The sequence below is a fragment of the Camelus bactrianus genome, chromosome 2 (genome assembly GCF_048773025.1).
Source record: "Camelus bactrianus isolate YW-2024 breed Bactrian camel chromosome 2, ASM4877302v1, whole genome shotgun sequence".
NCBI lineage: Eukaryota > Metazoa > Chordata > Mammalia > Artiodactyla > Camelidae > Camelus > Camelus bactrianus.
In genome coordinates, this window is record NC_133540.1 from 89168402 (window position 1) to 89187482 (window position 19081).

At 33.8% G+C, this 19081-nt stretch overlaps 1 protein-coding gene across 2 annotated transcripts in view; it reads left to right on the plus strand.

The window, feature by feature from the left end:
• The window catches only part of BMP2K (BMP2 inducible kinase), a 118892-nt gene that overhangs the window by 39609 nt on the left and 60202 nt on the right, over positions 1-19081 (plus strand). For both annotated transcript variants that reach the window (XM_074345937.1, XM_074345945.1), the window contains exons 2-4: positions 11523-11641; positions 14465-14570; positions 18016-18158. In XM_074345937.1, the coding sequence (XP_074202038.1) occupies positions 11523-11641; positions 14465-14570; positions 18016-18158 (368 nt within the window). The remainder of the gene's footprint in view (positions 1-11522; positions 11642-14464; positions 14571-18015; positions 18159-19081) is intronic.

Sequence of the window (19081 nt, forward strand, 5' to 3'; positions counted from 1 at the left end):
ATACCACCTCCTATCTACGTGGAAAGCACTTGTCCTGATACCTGTGTGGCTCATTCCCTCAATTCCCGTCTTTACTCAGGGTCACCCCAGGCCTTCCCTACACATCTAGATTAACATTTTAACCAAATCCCTGCCCCCCAACACAATTTTCTAGTCTATCAGCCATCCCTACTTTAATTTTTTTCTCCTCATAGTGTATCACCTCATATAGTGGATATTTTACTTGTATATCTTGTTTCAGTCACTCTGGGATGTAACCTCACAAAAGACAATGGGGGTTCTCTGAATTCCTTATAGTTAATTGTGTTCTTACCACTTAGAATTGTGCTTGGCACCTTGTGAGCAGTTAATATGTATATTGCTGAATGAATGATTTAATGGTTTACATGGTAAAGAAGTGAAATTCTGTTTCTTAATCTGTATTGTATATTAAAAGAATGGTCAACACCAAGGGAAAATGATGAATCAGAGGTTAATTGCTTTTTATTCATAGAAGATCAATGTAGTAATTGCAGTTTGTCAATTAGGATGACTTCTTGTAGAACCAGTTTATGAATGTTAAGTCATTCACTCAGCAAGTATTTGAGTGCTAGGCAAGGTAATAGGCATTGATGATGCTGTGATAAGTGAGTTGTACATGGTCTTTGTCCTTATAGAGCTTACAACCTAGTCGAGGAGAGAGGCAGTGAATAAGTATAACAGGTATAAACATTGTGGTGGATAAATTTCCTGAAGTTCTTGTTGTAGGGGTTATTCCTACACAGACCGGGGTAGGTAATTTACAAGAGTGGAGTGGGAGTTTGGGATTAACAGACACACACTACTATATATAAAATAGGTAAAGAATAAGGACCTACTGTATAGCACAGGGAACTATAGTCAATTTTTTTGTAATGAGCTGTAATGGAAAAGAATATATATATATATAACTGAATCGCTTAGCTGTACACCAGAAACTAACATTGTAAATTAACTACAATTCAATTAAAAAGATAAGAATTAAAAAAAAATAGTGAAGTGGGCCAGTGAATCGTTGAAACTGTCAAGAATAGAGGGAGCTGTGATGAACTGCAGAGCACATGCCCTGTGTAAAGGGGACGGCAGCTGACATCTCCATCTGATTGATGTCATATAGGAATGAGGACTCTCTGTTTCCTTATTTTCAAGTTTTTTTTTTAAGAGAAACTGAAAAATCTAGATTGTCATTTGAAATATACCAGTCTTCTAAGGTGCTGTGCTGTCCAAATCAAACATGGTTTTGACCTACAGGGCTCTTCTGTGTAAGGAATACTGCTTACTAAGTAAGATTCCACCAAGAAGAAACCTCTAGGGGAGAGGGGGCATTATTCTTTCTTGATTATCCCATTTTTCTTTTGTTCCTCCACAATTGTAATGTTATTCCCAGACCCTTCATAGACTTTTCCTCTGGCATTACAAAGACAGGTGTGAATGTAGAAATCATTAGAACATGAGATTTATGAGAAAAAAAAAAACAATCATCTTATCAGCTTTCTGTAACTGGACTAGGTGCTTGCCTTCTTTCTCCATGTTTAGTTTATTCCTCATCTATAGAATGGCAATAGCATTAAATTGCTGTTGATATTAAGTTGCCTCATGATGCTGTGAGAACTGAATAAGCTAATGTTCTTAGCAATGCTTTGTATATAGTCAGAGCTGTATGAATGTTGTGCTCTTGCCATTTTGTTTCCAGCTCCCCCTCCTCTTGTTCCCCACCCAGATGTACCTGACTAAGCCTTATACTAGATGGCACACACTGATACAAGTAACTTTGCATGAATTTAAGTTAGTAATCCTTTCTAGAGATATTTTTACTTTAAAAAAAGAAACGTCTGGAGTCTGCCTTAACCTAGAGTAATGAAACTTTGTTGTCTCACAGGCCAGTGGTCATTGGATAGGAGGAGCTTTCCTCTGGCTCAAATCCCACAGCCAAATAAGTACCTGTTCCACTTATATACTTTTGAAGATATTTTTCAAATGACTTTGTTTTCTTTGGCAATGGTTGAAACCAGAAGTTGCTGACAACTTAGTATTTCCTCTATCTTGTTGATTTGCGTATCTGATACTATATACAGTAGAGAAACATTAAGTGCTTGTTGTGTGTTGGGATGTTGGAGCAGTAGGTCTCTAGGATACCATAAACATTTTTTCTGGGCAAGGGACTAATGGTGTCTTTGGGGAAGTTGTGAGTCTGGATAATCAGCAACATTGTCGTTCTTGTAGAATAATTCTCAGTGATGGTGGTGGGTTGTTGGATGGCAGGAGAGAGAGGAATTACCTGGGGAAAATATCTTGGGTCTCTTGTTCTTTTTCTTCCAACTTTATTATGAAAATTTTCAAAATGTACAGACAGTTTGAAGGAGTAGTACAGTGAATAACCATATCCCTTCGTCTAGATTCAGCTACTAATAACATTTTACCATTTTTTCTTTATAGATTTTTAAAAAATGTGTAATTTTGAATCAAGATTGTATTAGAATTATTGTTCATTTTCTTAGATGGGACAGAAGTACTGTGGTTATACAGAGTAATATGTGCATTTTAAGAATGTATATGTGTTTAAATACATATGAAATATTAATAAGTAAGATTACATTAATCTACAACTTATTTTCAGATAGTTCACCACCACAAAGAACATGTATGGTTTCTTTTGAAACTGAAATTTAATCAAAGATTATGTGTTGAATTTGGTTGTAATGTCTTTTAAAATCCAGAATAACCCATCTCCCATTATTTAAATATTTTAATTTATTTAAACTAAAAAGACAAAAACATTTCACCCATTTTTTTCAACCCACAAACCTCCATTTGTGGCAAACTACTAGTCTGTTCTCTATATGAGCTTAGTTTTTTTCACATTTAATTTTTAAAAAATATTTTTAGATTCCACAGAGAAGAGAGATCATATGGTATTTGTCTTTCTCTATGTGACTTATCTCACTTAGCATAAATGCCCTCAAGGTTCATCTATGCTATTGTAAATGGCTAGATTCCTTTTTATGACTGAATAATATTCCATTGTATGTATGTATGTGTATGTGTATATACATACATACAAACTACAGTTTTTTAATTTGTTCATCCATCAGTGGCCACTTAAGTTGTTTCCGTATCTTGGCTATTGTAAATAATGCTACAATGAATATAAGAGTGCATGTATCTTTTCAAATTAGTCTTTTTATTTTCTGCAGATAAATATTCAGAAATAGAATTGCTGAATCGTATTTTAGGTAGGTCTATTTTTAAGTTTTTGAGGACCTGCCATACTGTTGTTTATAGTAGTTGCCCCCAGTTTTCATTCCAATAGTGCACAAGGGTCGTCTTTTAGCTACATCATCTCCAACACTTGCTATTTCTAGTCTTTTTGATAATAGTCATTCTGACAGGTGTGAGGTGATCTCTAATTGTGGTTTTGATTTGCATTTCCCTGATGATTAATGATGTAGAGCATCTTTTCATGTACCTATTGTCCATCTGTATGTCTTCATTAGAAAAATGTCTCTTCATATTTTCTGCTCATTTTAAAAATCAGAATTTTTTTTTTTTTGCTGTTGAATTGTATGAGTTCTTTATATATTTTAGACCTTGGTTTCTTATCAAATATATGATTTGCAAATACTTTCTCCCATTCAGTATGTTTCCTTTTCATTTTGTTGATGATATCCTTTGCTATGAGAACTTTTAGTGTAATGTAGCCCCACTTGTTTAGTTTTGCTTTTGTTGCTTTTGCTTTTGGAGTCAGGTTCAAAAATTATTGTCAAGACCTATGTCAAGGAGCTTACTGCTTGTGTTTTCTTCTAGGAGTTTTATGGTTTCAGATCTTACAGTAAAGTTTTTAATCCATTTTGAGTTAATCTTTGTGTGTGGTGTAAGATAGGGGTCCAGTTACATTCTTTTGCATGTGACTGTTTAATTTTCCTAGCACCATTTATTGAAGAGATTATCTTTTCCCCATTGTATATTCTTGTTTCCTTTCTCATAAATTAATTGACTGTGTATGTCTGGGTTTATTTAATTTGGGGCTCTCTGTTGTGTTCCATTGTTTCATCTGTCTTGTTTTTCTGCAGTACCATACTCTTAATTACTATAGCCTTGTAAGATTGTTTGAAACCATGGAGTGTGATGCTTCCAACTTTGTTCTTTTTTCTCAAGATTGCTTTGGCTATTTGTGGTCTTTTATACAAATTTTAGAATTTTTGGTTCTACTTTTGTGAAAAATGCCATTGGAATTGATAGAGATTGTATTGAATCTGTGTGTTGCTTTGGGTAGTATGGACATTTTAACTATATTCATTCTTCTAATTCATGAGCATGGAATATCTTTCCATCTATTTGCATCTTCTTCAATTTATTTTATTAGTGTCTTGTAGCTTTCAATATACAAACCTTTCACCTTTTTGGCTAAATTTATTCCTAGGTATTTTATTCTTTTTGATGCAATTGTAAATGAGATTATTTTCTTAATTTCTCTTTTGATAATTCATTATTAGTGTATAGAAATGCAGTAGATGTTTATGTATTGATTTTGTATCCTGCAACTTTACTGAATTCATTTATTAGTTCTAATAGTTAATGGAGTCTTAGGGTTTTCTATATTTAATATCATATCATCTGTGAATAGTGACAGTTTTCCTTCTTTCTTTCCAATTTGGATGCTTTTAATTTTGTTTTCCTTGCCTAATTGCTTTGGCTAGAACTTCTAATACTATGCTGAATAAAAGTTGTGAGGGGGCATCCTTGTTTTATTCCTGATCCTAGTGGAAGAGCTTTCAGCTTTTCACTTTTGACTACAATGTTAGCTGTGGGCTTGTTGTATATGGCCTTTATTAGGCTGAGGTACATTGCCTCTATACCTGCTTTGTTGAGAGCTTTTATTATAGATGGATGTTGAAGTTTGTCAACTTTTTTCCTGCATCTATTGAGATGATCATATGATTTTTATCCTTCATGTTGTTAATGCTGTATCACATTGACTGATTTGTGGGTGTAGAACTGTCCTTGCATCTGTGGCATAAATTCCACTTCATCAGTGGTTTATTATCCTTTTAATGTGCTGTTGAATTCAGTTTGCTAATGTTTTGTTGGTTGAGGATTCTTGAATTTGTATGCATCCAGGGATATTGGCCTGTAATTTTCTTGTAATATTCTTGTGAGGTTTTGGTATCAGGGTAATTCTGTCCTTGTAAAATGAGTTTGGAAGAGTTACCTCCCCATCTATTCTTTTTGAAAAGCTTGGAAAGGATTGATACTAACTTTACTTCGAATGTTTGGTAGAATTCACCCATGAAGCTGTCTGGTCTTGGACTTTTGTGGAGAGGTTTTTGATTACTGATTCAGTCTCCTTACTAGTAATTGGTCTGTTCTGGTTGTCTGTTTCATCTTGATTCAGTCCTAGTAGATTTTATATTTCTAGGAGTTTTTCTCATTTCTTCTGGGTTTTTCACTTGGTTAGTAGTCTCTTAAGATCCTTTGCATTTCTGTGGTATCAGTTGTAATATCTTCTCTTTCATTTCCAATTGAGTCCTCTGCCTTTTTTTTTTTTCCTTGTCAGTGTTGCTTATCTTTTCAAAGAACCATATCTTAGTTTTATTGATCTTTTGTATTTACTTTTTAGTCTCTATCTCATTTATTTCTTCTCTAGTCTCTGTTATTTCCTTCCTTCTAACTTTAGGCTTTGTTCTTTTTGTAGTTCCTTGAGGTGTAAAGTTAGGTTGTTTATTTGAGACTTTTCCTGTTTCTTGAGTTAGACACTTATCACTGTGAACTTCCCTCTTAGAATTACATTTGCTTCATCTCATAAATTTTGGCATATTACATTTAATTTTCATTTGTCTCAAGGTATACTTCTTGATTTCTTCTTTAACACATTGATTGTTCAGTAGCATATTCTTTAATGTCCACATATTTTTGAATTTTTCAGTTTCCATTATATAATTAATTTCTAGTTTCATACTATTGTGGTCAGAAAAGATGCTCGATGTGATTTCAGTTCTCTTAAATTTATTTAGACTCTTTTGTGGCCTAACATATGATCTATCTTGGAAAATATTCCATATGCACTTGAGAAGAATGTGTCTTCTATTGCTTTTGGATGGAGTGGTCTATAAATATTTGTTAAGTCCATCTGGTCTAATGTATCATTTAAGGCTTATGTTTTCTTGTTGATTTTCTTTCTGAATATCTATCTATTAATGTAAGTTGGGTATTAAAATTCCCTAGTATTACTGTATTGCTGTCTATTTCTCCTTTTAGTTCTGTTAATATTTGCTCTATATATTTAGGTGCTCTTATGTTGGGTACATATATATTTACAAATGTTACATCCTCTTTATGGATTGATTTCTCTATCATGTAACATCCTTGTCTCTTACTATATAGTCTTCATTTTAAATCTGTTTTGTCTGATATATGTGTAGCTACTTAAGCTTTATTTTGATTTTCATTTGCATAGAGTATTTTTTTAATCCCTTTGCTTTCAGTCTGTATGTGCTTTACATATAAAGTCTTTTGTAGACAGTATATAGATTGGTTTTTAAAAAATCGTATTCAACCACTCTGTCTTTTGATTGGAGAATTTACTCTATTTACATTTAATGTAACTATAAATAGGTATGTGCTTATTTCCATTTTACTAATTTTTTTCTGCATTTTTTTGTTCTTTGTTTCTTTTTTGCTCTCTTTTGTGGTTTGATGGCTTTCTCTGATGTTTGCTTGTGTTCTTTTCTCTTTATCTTTGTATGCTTACTATAGGCATACTTTGTTTTATTGTGCTTTGTTTTATTGTGCTTCCCTTTATTGCATTTTTACAAATACTGAATTTTTACAAATGAAAGGTTTGTGGCAACTTTACCTTGAGTAAGTCTGTCAGCACCATTTTTCCAACAGTATTTGCTCACTTTGTCACATTTTGGTAATTCTTGCAATATTTTAAACTTTTTCATTATTATTATATTCATGGTGATCTGTAATCAATTATCTTTGCTGTTACTACTAAGACTCACTGAAAGCTTAAGTGATGGGTAGCATTTTTTGTAATAAAGTATTTTTAAATTAAGGTATGCACATTGGTGTTTTTTAAAGACCTAATACTATTGCACAATTAATAGACTTCAGTTTAGTGTAAAGGTAACTTTTATATATAGTAGAAAACCAGAAAATTCCTGGCTTGCTTTATTGAAATATGCCTTATTATATTTATTTATTATAGTGGTTGGGAACTGAACCTATAATATCTCTGAGTTTGCCCATAGAGGTTTTTGCTTTATGGATACCATGAGCCTTACACATAAAAGTGTATCTGTAACAGTCTATTTTAAGTTGATAGCAACTTACGTTTGTTACTGTTGTAAAGATCAACACTATTACTCTCTCTCCTTCACATTGTATATTTTTAATGTCACATTTTACATCCTTTAATCTTGTTATCCCTTAACTGTTATAATCATAGTTCTTTTTACTACTTTTGCTTTTAACCTTCACATTAGTTTATAAATGATTAATCCCTACCTTTGCTGTATATTTATCTTTCCAGTGAGATTTGTTCATTCATCTGTGTTCTTGCTACTAATTACTACCTTTTCTTTTTACTGCTTAAGGAAGTCCCCTTAACAAATTTCTTCTAAGACCTGTTTAGTGGTAATGGACATCTTTAGCTTTTGCTTGTCTCTTTCTCTCTCCTTCACTTCTGAGTGAAAACTTTGCCTGGTGCAGTATTCTTGGTTGAAAGTTTTGTCCTTTCAGCACTTTGAATGTATCATGACACTCCCTTCTGGCCTGCAAAGTCTTTCCTAAAAATATCTGCTTATAGTCTTATGGGATTCCCTTGTATGTAACAGGTTGTTTTTCTCTTGATGCTTTAATGTTTTCTGCTTGTCTTTAACTTTTGACATTTTAACTATAATGTCAAAAATATAATGTCTTGATGTCGTCTCTTTAGATTCCTCTTAATTGGAGCTTTTTGGGCTTCCTGGATCTCGAGGTCTGTTTAATTACTCAAGTTAAGGAAATTTTCAGCTGTTATTTCTTCAAATAAGATTTATTTCCTTTTCTCTCTTCTCCTTCTGGGAGCCCTGCATTGTTAATATTTGTCTGTTCAATATTGTTAGATAAGCCCCTTAAACTGTCTTCACTCTTCTTCATTCTTTTTTCTTTTTGCTGCTCTGATTGGTTGAGTTCCACTGGCTTGTCTTTGAGTTCACTGATTCTTTTTTCTGCTTCATCTAGTTTGCTGTTTAGTCCCTCCAGTGTATTTTTCAGTTAAGTTATTTTATTCTTCAGCTCTGTGACGTCTATTTGGTATTTTCTGATGTTTTTCCCTTTCTTTGTTGAAATTCTCACTGTTCATCTGTTCTAATCCTCAGTTTGCTGAGCATCTTTATGATCATTACTTTGAATTCTTTTATCAGGTAAATTACTTCTCTCTCTTTCAGTAAGGTTGTTTTTCTGAGGTTTTATCTTATTCTTTCATTTGGAACATAGTCCTCTGTTTCTTTGTTTTGCTTAACTCTCTGGGTTGGTTTCTACACATAGATGAAATGACTGCTTCTCTCAGTTTTGAAGGAGTGGCCTTATGTAGGAGATGACCTTGTTGTTCAACCCTGCCTCAGCCTGTGGTTGTCTCTCAAACTCGGTGCTTGTCCAAATAGCCTATTACATTTTTATTGCTCCTAGGTTTGTTTATGTGCCAAGACCTGTCAAGGTCCCAAAGGGCAGGATCTCAGCCCCTAGATTCAGGCTCACTGGAAGTAGTTGGTTTTTCTGGGACCAGTGTCCAGCCTGAAGCTGTCTGGGGGCCCCAGCAGTAATCACCTCTTTAACATAACAAAGACCAGTATCTGTCACTGGTTCTTTTATTTTTGTAGGATTTTGAGAACATTTGGAAATTTTATAGTATTCTTCATAATCCCATATTTGGAATTGTAAATTTAGCATTAATTTAACGACTGTGTCTTGAACTGGACTTGAACAATATATTGAATTGGACATAGAAATATATAATAAGTGGAATTTGTGGATACTGCCAGTGATCTTCTGATTTATGTATGACATGAGTTGAAAATTGAAATATGTAAAAATATAGTCAAAACTCTGGTTGGAGGTGCCTGAGGGAGTGATGAGCATGGATTGGGTTGGTCATGAAAGACTTCTGTGAAGAAGATGTGTTGAGGAATTGGTGGCAAGCAGGTGATAGTCCTCTCTTGGATTACTATAATGTCTTAACTAGTTACCTCCCACTGAGTGCCGCCTTCAAACAGAAATATTATTAGCTAACTTTAAAAACTTCATCAGAAAATTTTGGAAAATATAGTATTTGGAGAAATATAAACAACCCCATTTCATTTGAGAGCAGGTACTGTTGACCATTATTTACCATGTTTAGGTACAGATCATAGTTGATGAACACGTAGAAAATTTAACATTTTGGTGGATCTTTGTCTGATGTAGGATTGGTGCAGCTGTTGAACTTTAACTTTTAGGAACAGGAGTTTTATGAATAAAACTTAATATTTCCCCCTAATTTTCCTAATTCATAGGGTTAAAATTACTTTGTTATGTGGATGGTTGAGAATGGATATATAGGATCCATGGTTTCTTCAGGAATTTTTGCCCTGGTTCATTGTGTACTTAACTAGGTTGTACTTCAGAATCACCTGGGGGACTCCACCTGCCCTGCCCCAGTTAATAACCAATTTATATCATTATATATTCTTAACATATACAAAACAAGAAAAATGAGTAGGGGAATTTTCAGCAAAATACATACATTTGGCCTGAGACCTTCTGAATCAGACTTGAGGTCAGAACCTAGAAACTATTCAATATTAACCCCCTCACACACAGCTACCCCCCACCCTGCCACATACACACATACCACCAGCTCACCAGGCAATTCTAATGCAGTTATGTTGGAGAAACATTGCTCTAGGGGAATCTCTAGAATGTCTCAAAATAAATGCTATATAAATGATTTATCTTGACCTGTACCCATACTACCTTCATATCTAGAGTAGTCTAAATTTTAGCATTTTCCCTAATTTTTTAATAAAATTTGACTAGTTTAAGTAGCACTTTATTAATGCTACTAATTTGTTAATGCTTGCACATAAAATTAATGCTAAGTGAACATCTTTTAAAGAAATGCCCTGCATTGTTAGAGCTTTTACTTAAGTACCTTTCCCAAACATCATCTTTTTCTCTCCTGGTAACTGCCTTGTGAGGTGGTTGATTTAATTTCCCCGAAACTGTATACATGGAAATCCATATCTGTAAGATGGGAGTCGTACAGTTTCTTATACCTGCAGTTAGACTCTGGAATAAATCTGCGCTGATTCTGGCGTGTCCTAGGAGCTCTTTTCCCCTGTTGTTTATCTCCAATGGTTTACTTTTCCTTTGAGTGCTTTGTACTGAACTGGAGTGCTAGTGTCTTATCGTTGCTGAATTTGCTGCTTTAGAAGGACTAGCAGATTGATAAAAGTGACATACCATTTTTTTGTTTTAAAATTATAATTAAGCTACAAAATATTCTATGTTAAAATGAGTTTTAAAAACTGAAGGTGGAAAACTTTGTTTTAAATGTGACAGAAGCATTTGTTCTTTAGAATACCTGGCTATGCGTTTCAGATACGATGCTCTCTTGGGTATGTTTAACAGACTGTCCAAGTAACTATGACATAAATAGTGAGGTCATTTATCATCTTACATGAGAGTTCTGGAAGGCGGTGGATCTACAGTTGTCTAATTCAGTAGCCTAACTGTGTCAGTGTTCTGGGTCCTTTTCTTTCTGATTCTTTTTTCCATCGTGGCCACAGATGGCTTCCATAGGTCTAAGCATTATATACTTATATAGGAGAATCCAAAAGCTGGAAGAAGAGCAAGACCTTCTTTATAGCCCTCTCTCTCTCTCTCTTTTATTTTTTTCCTGAGAGGAAAATCTTTCCCTGCAGCCCTTAGCAGATCTTCCCTTCTGTCCCATTAGCCAAAACTGGTTACATGTCCAGTTCTAAATCAGTTGCTGACAAGAGGAAATGGGATTCCCATTATCGCCTTAGAACAATGTTAGTTCATCCCCTGGACCTGGAGGAGGGAGGAGGGAGGGCCTTACACATCTGATCCCTTGATGTCTCATATTAAGTAGCAGAGAAGGGGAGTCAGATGGGTAGGCAGTCACTAGAATACTGCTAAACTGTAGTAGTATAGTTATGTCGTTGCATTTTCCACATTCTACATAAGAACTGTTCCCATCCAAATGATACTACTATTGTAAACTTTAAAATTAGAGAATCATGTTCACCTGAGAAGCATGTTATCCTGTATGTGCTGCTTCATGATTGTCACAGGAAGCCCATGTTTCAGCTGTTAACTTAGTATATTAGTTGCTTACTGTTCCAATTTTTGTCTTGTGTACAGTTTATTTCCCTCTGAGATTAAGCTTCTCTAAGATGTTACATGATTTCAGCAGTAGTTTCAGATTCTTTTTATTTAATTGGTATTTGTTCTTCTAGGTGGGTTCTCCACAGTTTTCCTGGTGCGGACTCATGGTGGACTCCGCCATGCGTTGAAGCGAATGTATGTCAATAATGTGACAGACCTCAACATTTGTAAAAGGGAAATTACAATTATGGTAAGTGAAAGAGTAATTCCATTTTTAAAATTTGGTGTATTTTCTTTCAGTTTTGCACCATAATATTAACCAGCTTTTAGGTAAGCTGCTTATTGGCCTATGTATATCTAGAAAACCTTTGAAGGATGTTCCTTATAGCCATACTTAGGGCTAAATGCAGCCAACTCCTTCCTCTCCTCCTTTCCCTGTTGTAGTTCAACAGGCAAGCTACTCTGCTTTCTTTTTTCCTTTTAAAAATAATTTAATTACAGAATATTTGGGGAATAGAAAAATTTAGAGAATTAGTGAACAGCAGTTTACCCACTACTCAGCAAAGAGTTAAAATCTTACAGATAATTTGAAGTCTTCTGTGTATTCTGTTATCCTTATGCTGTTATCCTCACCCAGAAAGAAACCCCTGTCCTGAATTTGGTGCTTACCTATTCCATGGGTATTTAATACACTCACTGTATGTGTTTGTACTCACAAACAACAGTTTTGCTTTTCATTTTTTCATTTTTAAAATCATGCTGTAAAGTGGACCCTTTGTGTGTGTGTGTGTGTGTGTGTGTGTGTGTGTGTGTACTCTGTAGTATATGGTAAAGTATGCTTCAACGAGGAAAAAAATTCTTTTTAAATATTAGGAAAAGTGAAAAATATTTTAATAGGCCATTAAAGAAAACTGCACTTAACTAAGCAGTTTAAAAAAAAGTTACAAAATAAAAATTTCCTTTTTTTCTAGGGTTGCTTATTGTCAGTGTTCTGAATGGCTTCTTATTCTTGTTCCCCCGTCTTCCTCTTCCTCCTCCTCATCCAGTGTTTATTAAGTGCTAATATATATAACTTTTTGTTTTATTGAGGTAAAATTCATGTTACACATTTTATAAGTCACATTTCGATGTGAACATTTCAGCCGTATTTAGTACATTGACAATGTTGTGCAACAACTACCTCTGTCTGGTTCTAAAACCTTTTCATTGCTTCTAAAGGAACCCCTCTGCCCATTCAGCAGTTGCACCCCATTCTACTCTTGTTCCAGCCCCTGGCAACCACCCATCTGTGTTACCTCTATGGATTGACCTATTCTGGATCTTTCATAGAAATGGAATCATGCAATATGTGACCTTTTGTGTCTGACTTCTTTCACTTAGCATGTTTTTGAGGTTCATCCACATTGTAGCACTTGTTGGCACTTTATTCCTTTTCATGGCTGAATAATATTCCATTATGTATACCATATATATCACAGTTTGTTTATCTGTTCATCTGTTGATGGAATATTTTTTCAAACCGTGGATGGATATTTGGGCTGTTTCTACCTTTTGACTATTGTGAATAGTGCTGCTACAATTATGTGTACATATTTATTTATTTGAGTACTTTTCACTTCTTTTGGGTATGTATCTAAGAGTTGAATTGCTGGGTCAATTCCATATCTGACTTTTTTAGGAACCATTAAACTGTTTTCCGTAGCAGCCAAACCAGCAGTATATGAGGGTTCTAGTTTTTCTACTTCCTTGTAAACACTTGTTATTGACACTCCTACCCAACTGCTAAGAAGGAGATTTTCTTATTTTTAATCAACATCCTTATCAACACATATATTTTGATCTCTCTTCTTTGAAGATAGACATGTTTATACAATCTAACTTAATCTGAATTCTGCTATTATCCCTGTCCCTTAGCTACACTAGAGTTGATCAGGCTTTGAGACTTGCTTTTTTTAAAGAAAGGCTATTAGTCAAAAGGATGAAAAGGTTTACCCCAAGGTAAGAGGGCATCTTAGACTAAGTTTTCTGACTAACTTGGGCTCAGATATGGTACTATTGTACCATAATTCTTCCTTTCAATAGGATTTGTGTAATTTTGAGATACATAAACATATAGTAATCATCAACAATAGCAACGTTCAAATCCTGTGCTTTTAAACAAGGTATTTTAGGGGAGATGAGCTCTTTAGAGCAGTTGTCTTCCGGCTCTTTTTTGATGACACATCCTCTATTATTTATGTTTATAAGTTATTCCCATGTTAGCTGCCATTAGCCAATATCTCAAATTACATTGCACGGTTAAAACTAGGTTTATTTTAATGATAATTGATGTAAATTATTATTTTGTAAAAAATATTATTTTGAGTAGTATTCTTGATCATTGTTTTTTAATTCATAGACAGGCCTAACTTAATTCATTATTATTTTTAACTTTATTATGTGTTGATGATTGTCTTGTACTAAGAGCAGAAATGTCAGAATTGCCATTTTCTTCTTATTTCCTTGTACTTGTACTATTAGTATTATCTTTAATCTATGGTTTCTTTACAGAAAACTTTTTCAGCTATTTGTTCATATTTCTATTTGTTCACCATTTCATGGTCTTTAGTTAAAAGTACATACATTCATAAATCCACTTAACTACATAGTCATAAATTGCAATATGGTGCAGACAAAACAAACAAATGAGAGTATAATTTTTGGTTCATAAATATTAGAGCTTAATATATTTATTTTTTAGAGATAGAAATATAAGTAAAAGTTCTGATACTTTATTTTTAGTCCCAAAAGACTCTCATACTCTCACTTTTGGAGATGGTTACTTTCGGATGAACCATCTTCTTCCTCATTTAATTAAAAAATAAGTATTCATTGAATATTTGCCTGTTTGAAGATGACAGTGACATGTAAGTAAATTTTCCATTGAAACCTTTTGAGATGTCGGATTCCATACTTTTAAATCTTACTTTGTGAAATTCTTTAAATATATTAATTTAGAATTCACATCATCACTAACAATAGAGCTTTAAAGTGTGTGTTTTCCAATTTTTAAAATTTTGCTTCTTTTTTGCAGAAAGAGCTGTCTGGTCACAAAAATATCGTGGGTTATTTGGACTGTGCTGTTAATTCAATTAGTGATAATGTATGGGAAGTGCTTATCTTAATGGAATATTGTCGAGGTAAGTATTTTCTGCAATTGTTTTATGCTAAAAAAGCTCGCCCATAAAATGGGTTATTGGGTGTCTTGATTTCTCCCTGGGCAGCTGTCACCTAATTCTGGACACATAATGCAATCTAAGTTTTAATTATTTGTCTAATTAAGGAATGCTGTTAGAAAAGATTTAAAATCTAGTCATAGCTGTTGCAGTGATGATATGAGCATGTAAACAGACAATTAGAAAAATGCTCTTGAGTTTAAAACAGGAAATTAAGCAGGTAAAGAGCAGTTACCTGACATGTTTCCTATGCATTTCTTTCATAATCCAACCAAGAAGAGCATACTTTGTCCATATTAGTATTATAAGATTTTTTTCAAGCACTCTCTTATGTTATCTTTGAATGTATTACATGTAATAAGTTTAAAGGATACATTTTGATCTATAATTTGTATAAAATTATGTAGTCATTTATAAACATTAGAAGGAAAAAAGTCACATTTTATTTGGATCTAATGTGGTAGGTTCAAAGAAATATTTACTTGTTTAGTATGCCTTAAGAATTACAATAATAATTATTAAAATCCCTGAAAAATTGTTTTTACTTAAATATGTGTGAAGGGGGCAAGCAACAGTGTTTCCTGCAAACTTGCCCTTTTCTTTTCCCGTTAGATTATATCTGGCAGTTTGGGTTATAGGGGACCCTGGTTTATTTTTAGATTCTTTTAAGACAGTTATGACTGTTAATTATGATACCAGGAACTGTTGTCCCTTCCTGAAGGTTGAAGGAGAAGGATGATGGTGATGGTAATGGAGGAAATGTGGTCTCACTTCCTCCAGTCTTGTAAGAGGAAAATGAAGTGAATCAATATTATAATACCTATTGTGATCTGTTAGTAATTTATTTCCACGTATAATATAAAAATTAGATGTTTTCTTGATGGTTTTTCTTTATTCATGTCTCTTCTCTACTGTAAAGCATTGTGATCTCTTTAAGGAAAAAAAAGCTGATTTTCTTTATTCTACTTTCTTGAATTCTAGCATTTAACATACTAATTCTTAAGTGGGTTAGAGTTGACTAATAGTCCTTGGCTCCTTGTAACTTTTTGAAAATAATTTAATCAAGAATAATCATAACCCTGGATGAGTTTAATTAATTGCCATCCAGAAGACATTTTAAAAAGGGAACTAAATGAGCTTCACTTTTTAGGGGAGTGAGTATTTGGGGCCAATGGTGCAATCTACTGCAGATAAAATTTAATTTTCTTGTTAACAAAAACCAAGTATTAAAATTTAAATAGGATGATAGGTTGGACTGTATGGCTTTTTAAATTAAATGGTAATAAGTGTAATCTCAGAGTTATGAAGATTGTTGGATGATCATTTTAAGAGGTTAGAAAAATGTTGACTTTTTAAATTTTAATGATGAAATTAGACAGAGTATGAAAATTTTTCTTTAGGATATGATACCTGTTTGAAAAATAGGGAACGATTTGGGAATTATGTGCTTCTTGTTTTAAAAGACCTTCAGTATATATTGTTTGCTTTCTGAATCTGATTTTTAAATTTTTCATTAGAATACTTTTAATTTTCAGAATATGATTTTGAATAATGAAATTTTATTTGTTTCTACATTTGAAATGCAGCTCAAATACGGGTTTTAGCTTTTTCTGAGGACTTGGATTTTGTGATTCAAGGTTTCTAGTCCAAAGATCTCTGAGAGGAAGAAAGAGGGTTGACTTTTGTTTAAAATTTATTCTACTCATTACAACATTGAAAATTTGGAAGGAGTAGAATGAGTTCAAAGTTATGATTTCTTTAGCTGTGAGATGGTATTTAAAGACTGTGAATGAACACCAATAAAATACTTTTTTAAAAGTGTTTAATTTTTGGATAAAACAAGTCAGGACATCTGACAAACAAGAAAATGGAGGAAATTGCTGCCTCAATCTTATATGACAGTCTGACAAATAATACCAAGTAGACCTGAGTTTTCTGAAAGTTGGGGATTGATAGGCAAATTTAATGTTTTTTTCTACTTTAAGTTTCGAAGAAAAAAGCAGCTATTTCAGAAGATATATAAGAATGCTGTTTAGACAGTAATGATGGAAGGAGCAGATGTGTTTGAATCTTCTTACAGATTACAAAATAACAGTCACTTATTTGAACTTGTTAAAGGAAAGTTTCAAGTTAACATAAGCTTGCCTTCTTCAATTTCCAAACCTGATTTCTGTTAGAATGCTTTCTGAATGAATCATGTATTTATTTGTATTCTTAAAGTATAATGATAGAAAACTTTTTCTTAATAATTAAGAAATATCATTTTTGGATGATCAATTACTGTAGTATATTGTAATATTTAATATATTGTAGAATGTGTATATAACAGCGTCCCTCCACACTGTTCTTCCTAGTTCAGCACACCTCCTGTTTCCTATAATTCATGTTAAGCATCAGGGTGTTATCCAGAGATACTAGAAGTGACTAAATAGAGCTCTTTACTCATTTATTTAAAATTTACTGTAGTTTTATATAATCCTCTCAGGGCTTATTGGTGTGGCTATTTGATTTTAGTAAGTTACCTACCCATTATCTTTTACCCTGTTTAGAGCGTTAGTCCCTTAACCCAGCTCTCTATTTCCGCTCTTGCGATTCCTCCATCCCCTAATCAAGGGAACCTTTAAAAAAGTCAGATCAGGAAGTTTCCTTGGTTTTCAAGATAAAATCTAAAATATACTTTACTCTTTTCTCTGCTTTCTAGACCATATCTGTAGAGGTTCTCTTTAAAAGTTATTCATAATCATTAAGCTCTTGCAAACCAGAGGCCTTGATATGTGCCACTTGCTATCACCAGCGCATTCTTCTCCCAAATCTCTGCTGGGTTAACTCCCTAGTTAACCTTCAGTCGCAACGTAAATAATCACTTCCTTAGACAGAATGCTCTGGCATTCTCTGCTCCCCATCCTCCTCCACCAATTTAAACTTAGGGTTCTCTCATATCATCCTTGTTGTTACATGATTGTGACAAGTATTCATTTGTGTGATTGTTTAATATTCATCTGTGCCTTTAGACCATAAATTCCATGATAATAGAGACTCTTTTTCTATACCATTGTTTACCCAAAAGCTAGCACAGTGCAGAATAACTATTTCTTCAGATCTGTGATGCCATCAATGATAAGGTATACCTTGATTTTGGAGATGTTAAAATGTTTAAAAAAATATATAGCCAATAGCATTAGCAGAACATTGTCTATTTTAAGATGTTCTCATTTCAGAGATGTAAAAATGTGAAAAAAATGTATGTTGTTGAATCAGCACAATATGGGATAATAAGCATCCTTACATGAATATTATGAAAAAGCAGTTTCCCATTACCTGAGACTGTAAAGACATTTCTTAATTTCTTTGTTTGCAGTAGTCTTCATTTATTAAAAATATGTCTTCTCAGAATTACTTTTTTGGTTAGCTGGACAGGTCGTGAATCAGATGAACAAGAAGCTGCAGACAGGTTTTACGGAACCAGAAGTGCTACAGATATTCTGTGATACCTGTGAAGCTGTCGCAAGGTTGCATCAGTGTAAGACTCCAATAATTCACCGGGATCTGAAGGTACGAATTTTAGATTACTTACGGTTTAATACATTTTAAACTTTGGAGTTAAAATGTTCTTGGACTGTCTTCATCTAAACCAGTTTTTATTACCAACACTGAGATTGGTCTCTCTGTCCCGTGCTGCATTTCCTGAGGCCATGTACAGACTGACAGTAGAATTGAAATTGTGCTTTCCATGACCCTGAGGGTTTCTAGCATGACTGTAGAGGTAGATTTTATGCTCCCTACTCTGCTTCTGTTTACAGAGTAGGCTTCTTTAAGGTTTCGTATGGACAAAAATAGGAACATCACTGACACAGGTCAGATGTCCCTCTACATTGTTCTTCCCAGTTCAGCACTCTTCCTACTTCCTGTAATTTATATGAATCATCAGGGTGTTTTCCAAAGATACTGGAGGCGACTATAAATGGGTCTCTTTACTCGGGTATTTATAATTTTCTATAGTTTTACATCATTTACCTTAACTCGGTGGTGATTGTCACTTTAAGGCTACTTTATCTTATGTTTTTGTGGAATCTGACCTCTTTCATATGGTACCCACTTGTTACATTGGAAAAAGTCCCCAAAGGGGATTGAATATTCCTAGTATCATATTGCTTGAGCTATAATTACACATATTACTTAGAACCATAGATGTCTTCTTTGATACCTGTTCACACTGAGATTACAAAAATTCCTCCTCCTAAAATGCTTTATGCCCAGAAATGCTGTGGCTAGTCTTTCCCCAACTTCAAGTGTGCTCAGATTCACTTTCTCAGTGAGTCCATCCTTGCACCACCTTACGTATACTTACAACCTAACCTTTTCATTCTCTGCTTGCTCTGCCTTTTATTATCACTTGTTGCTTTCTCAGATGCTATATAATTTGCTTACGTATTATGCCTATTGTTTATTTTCTGTCCTCTCCCACTATAATGTAA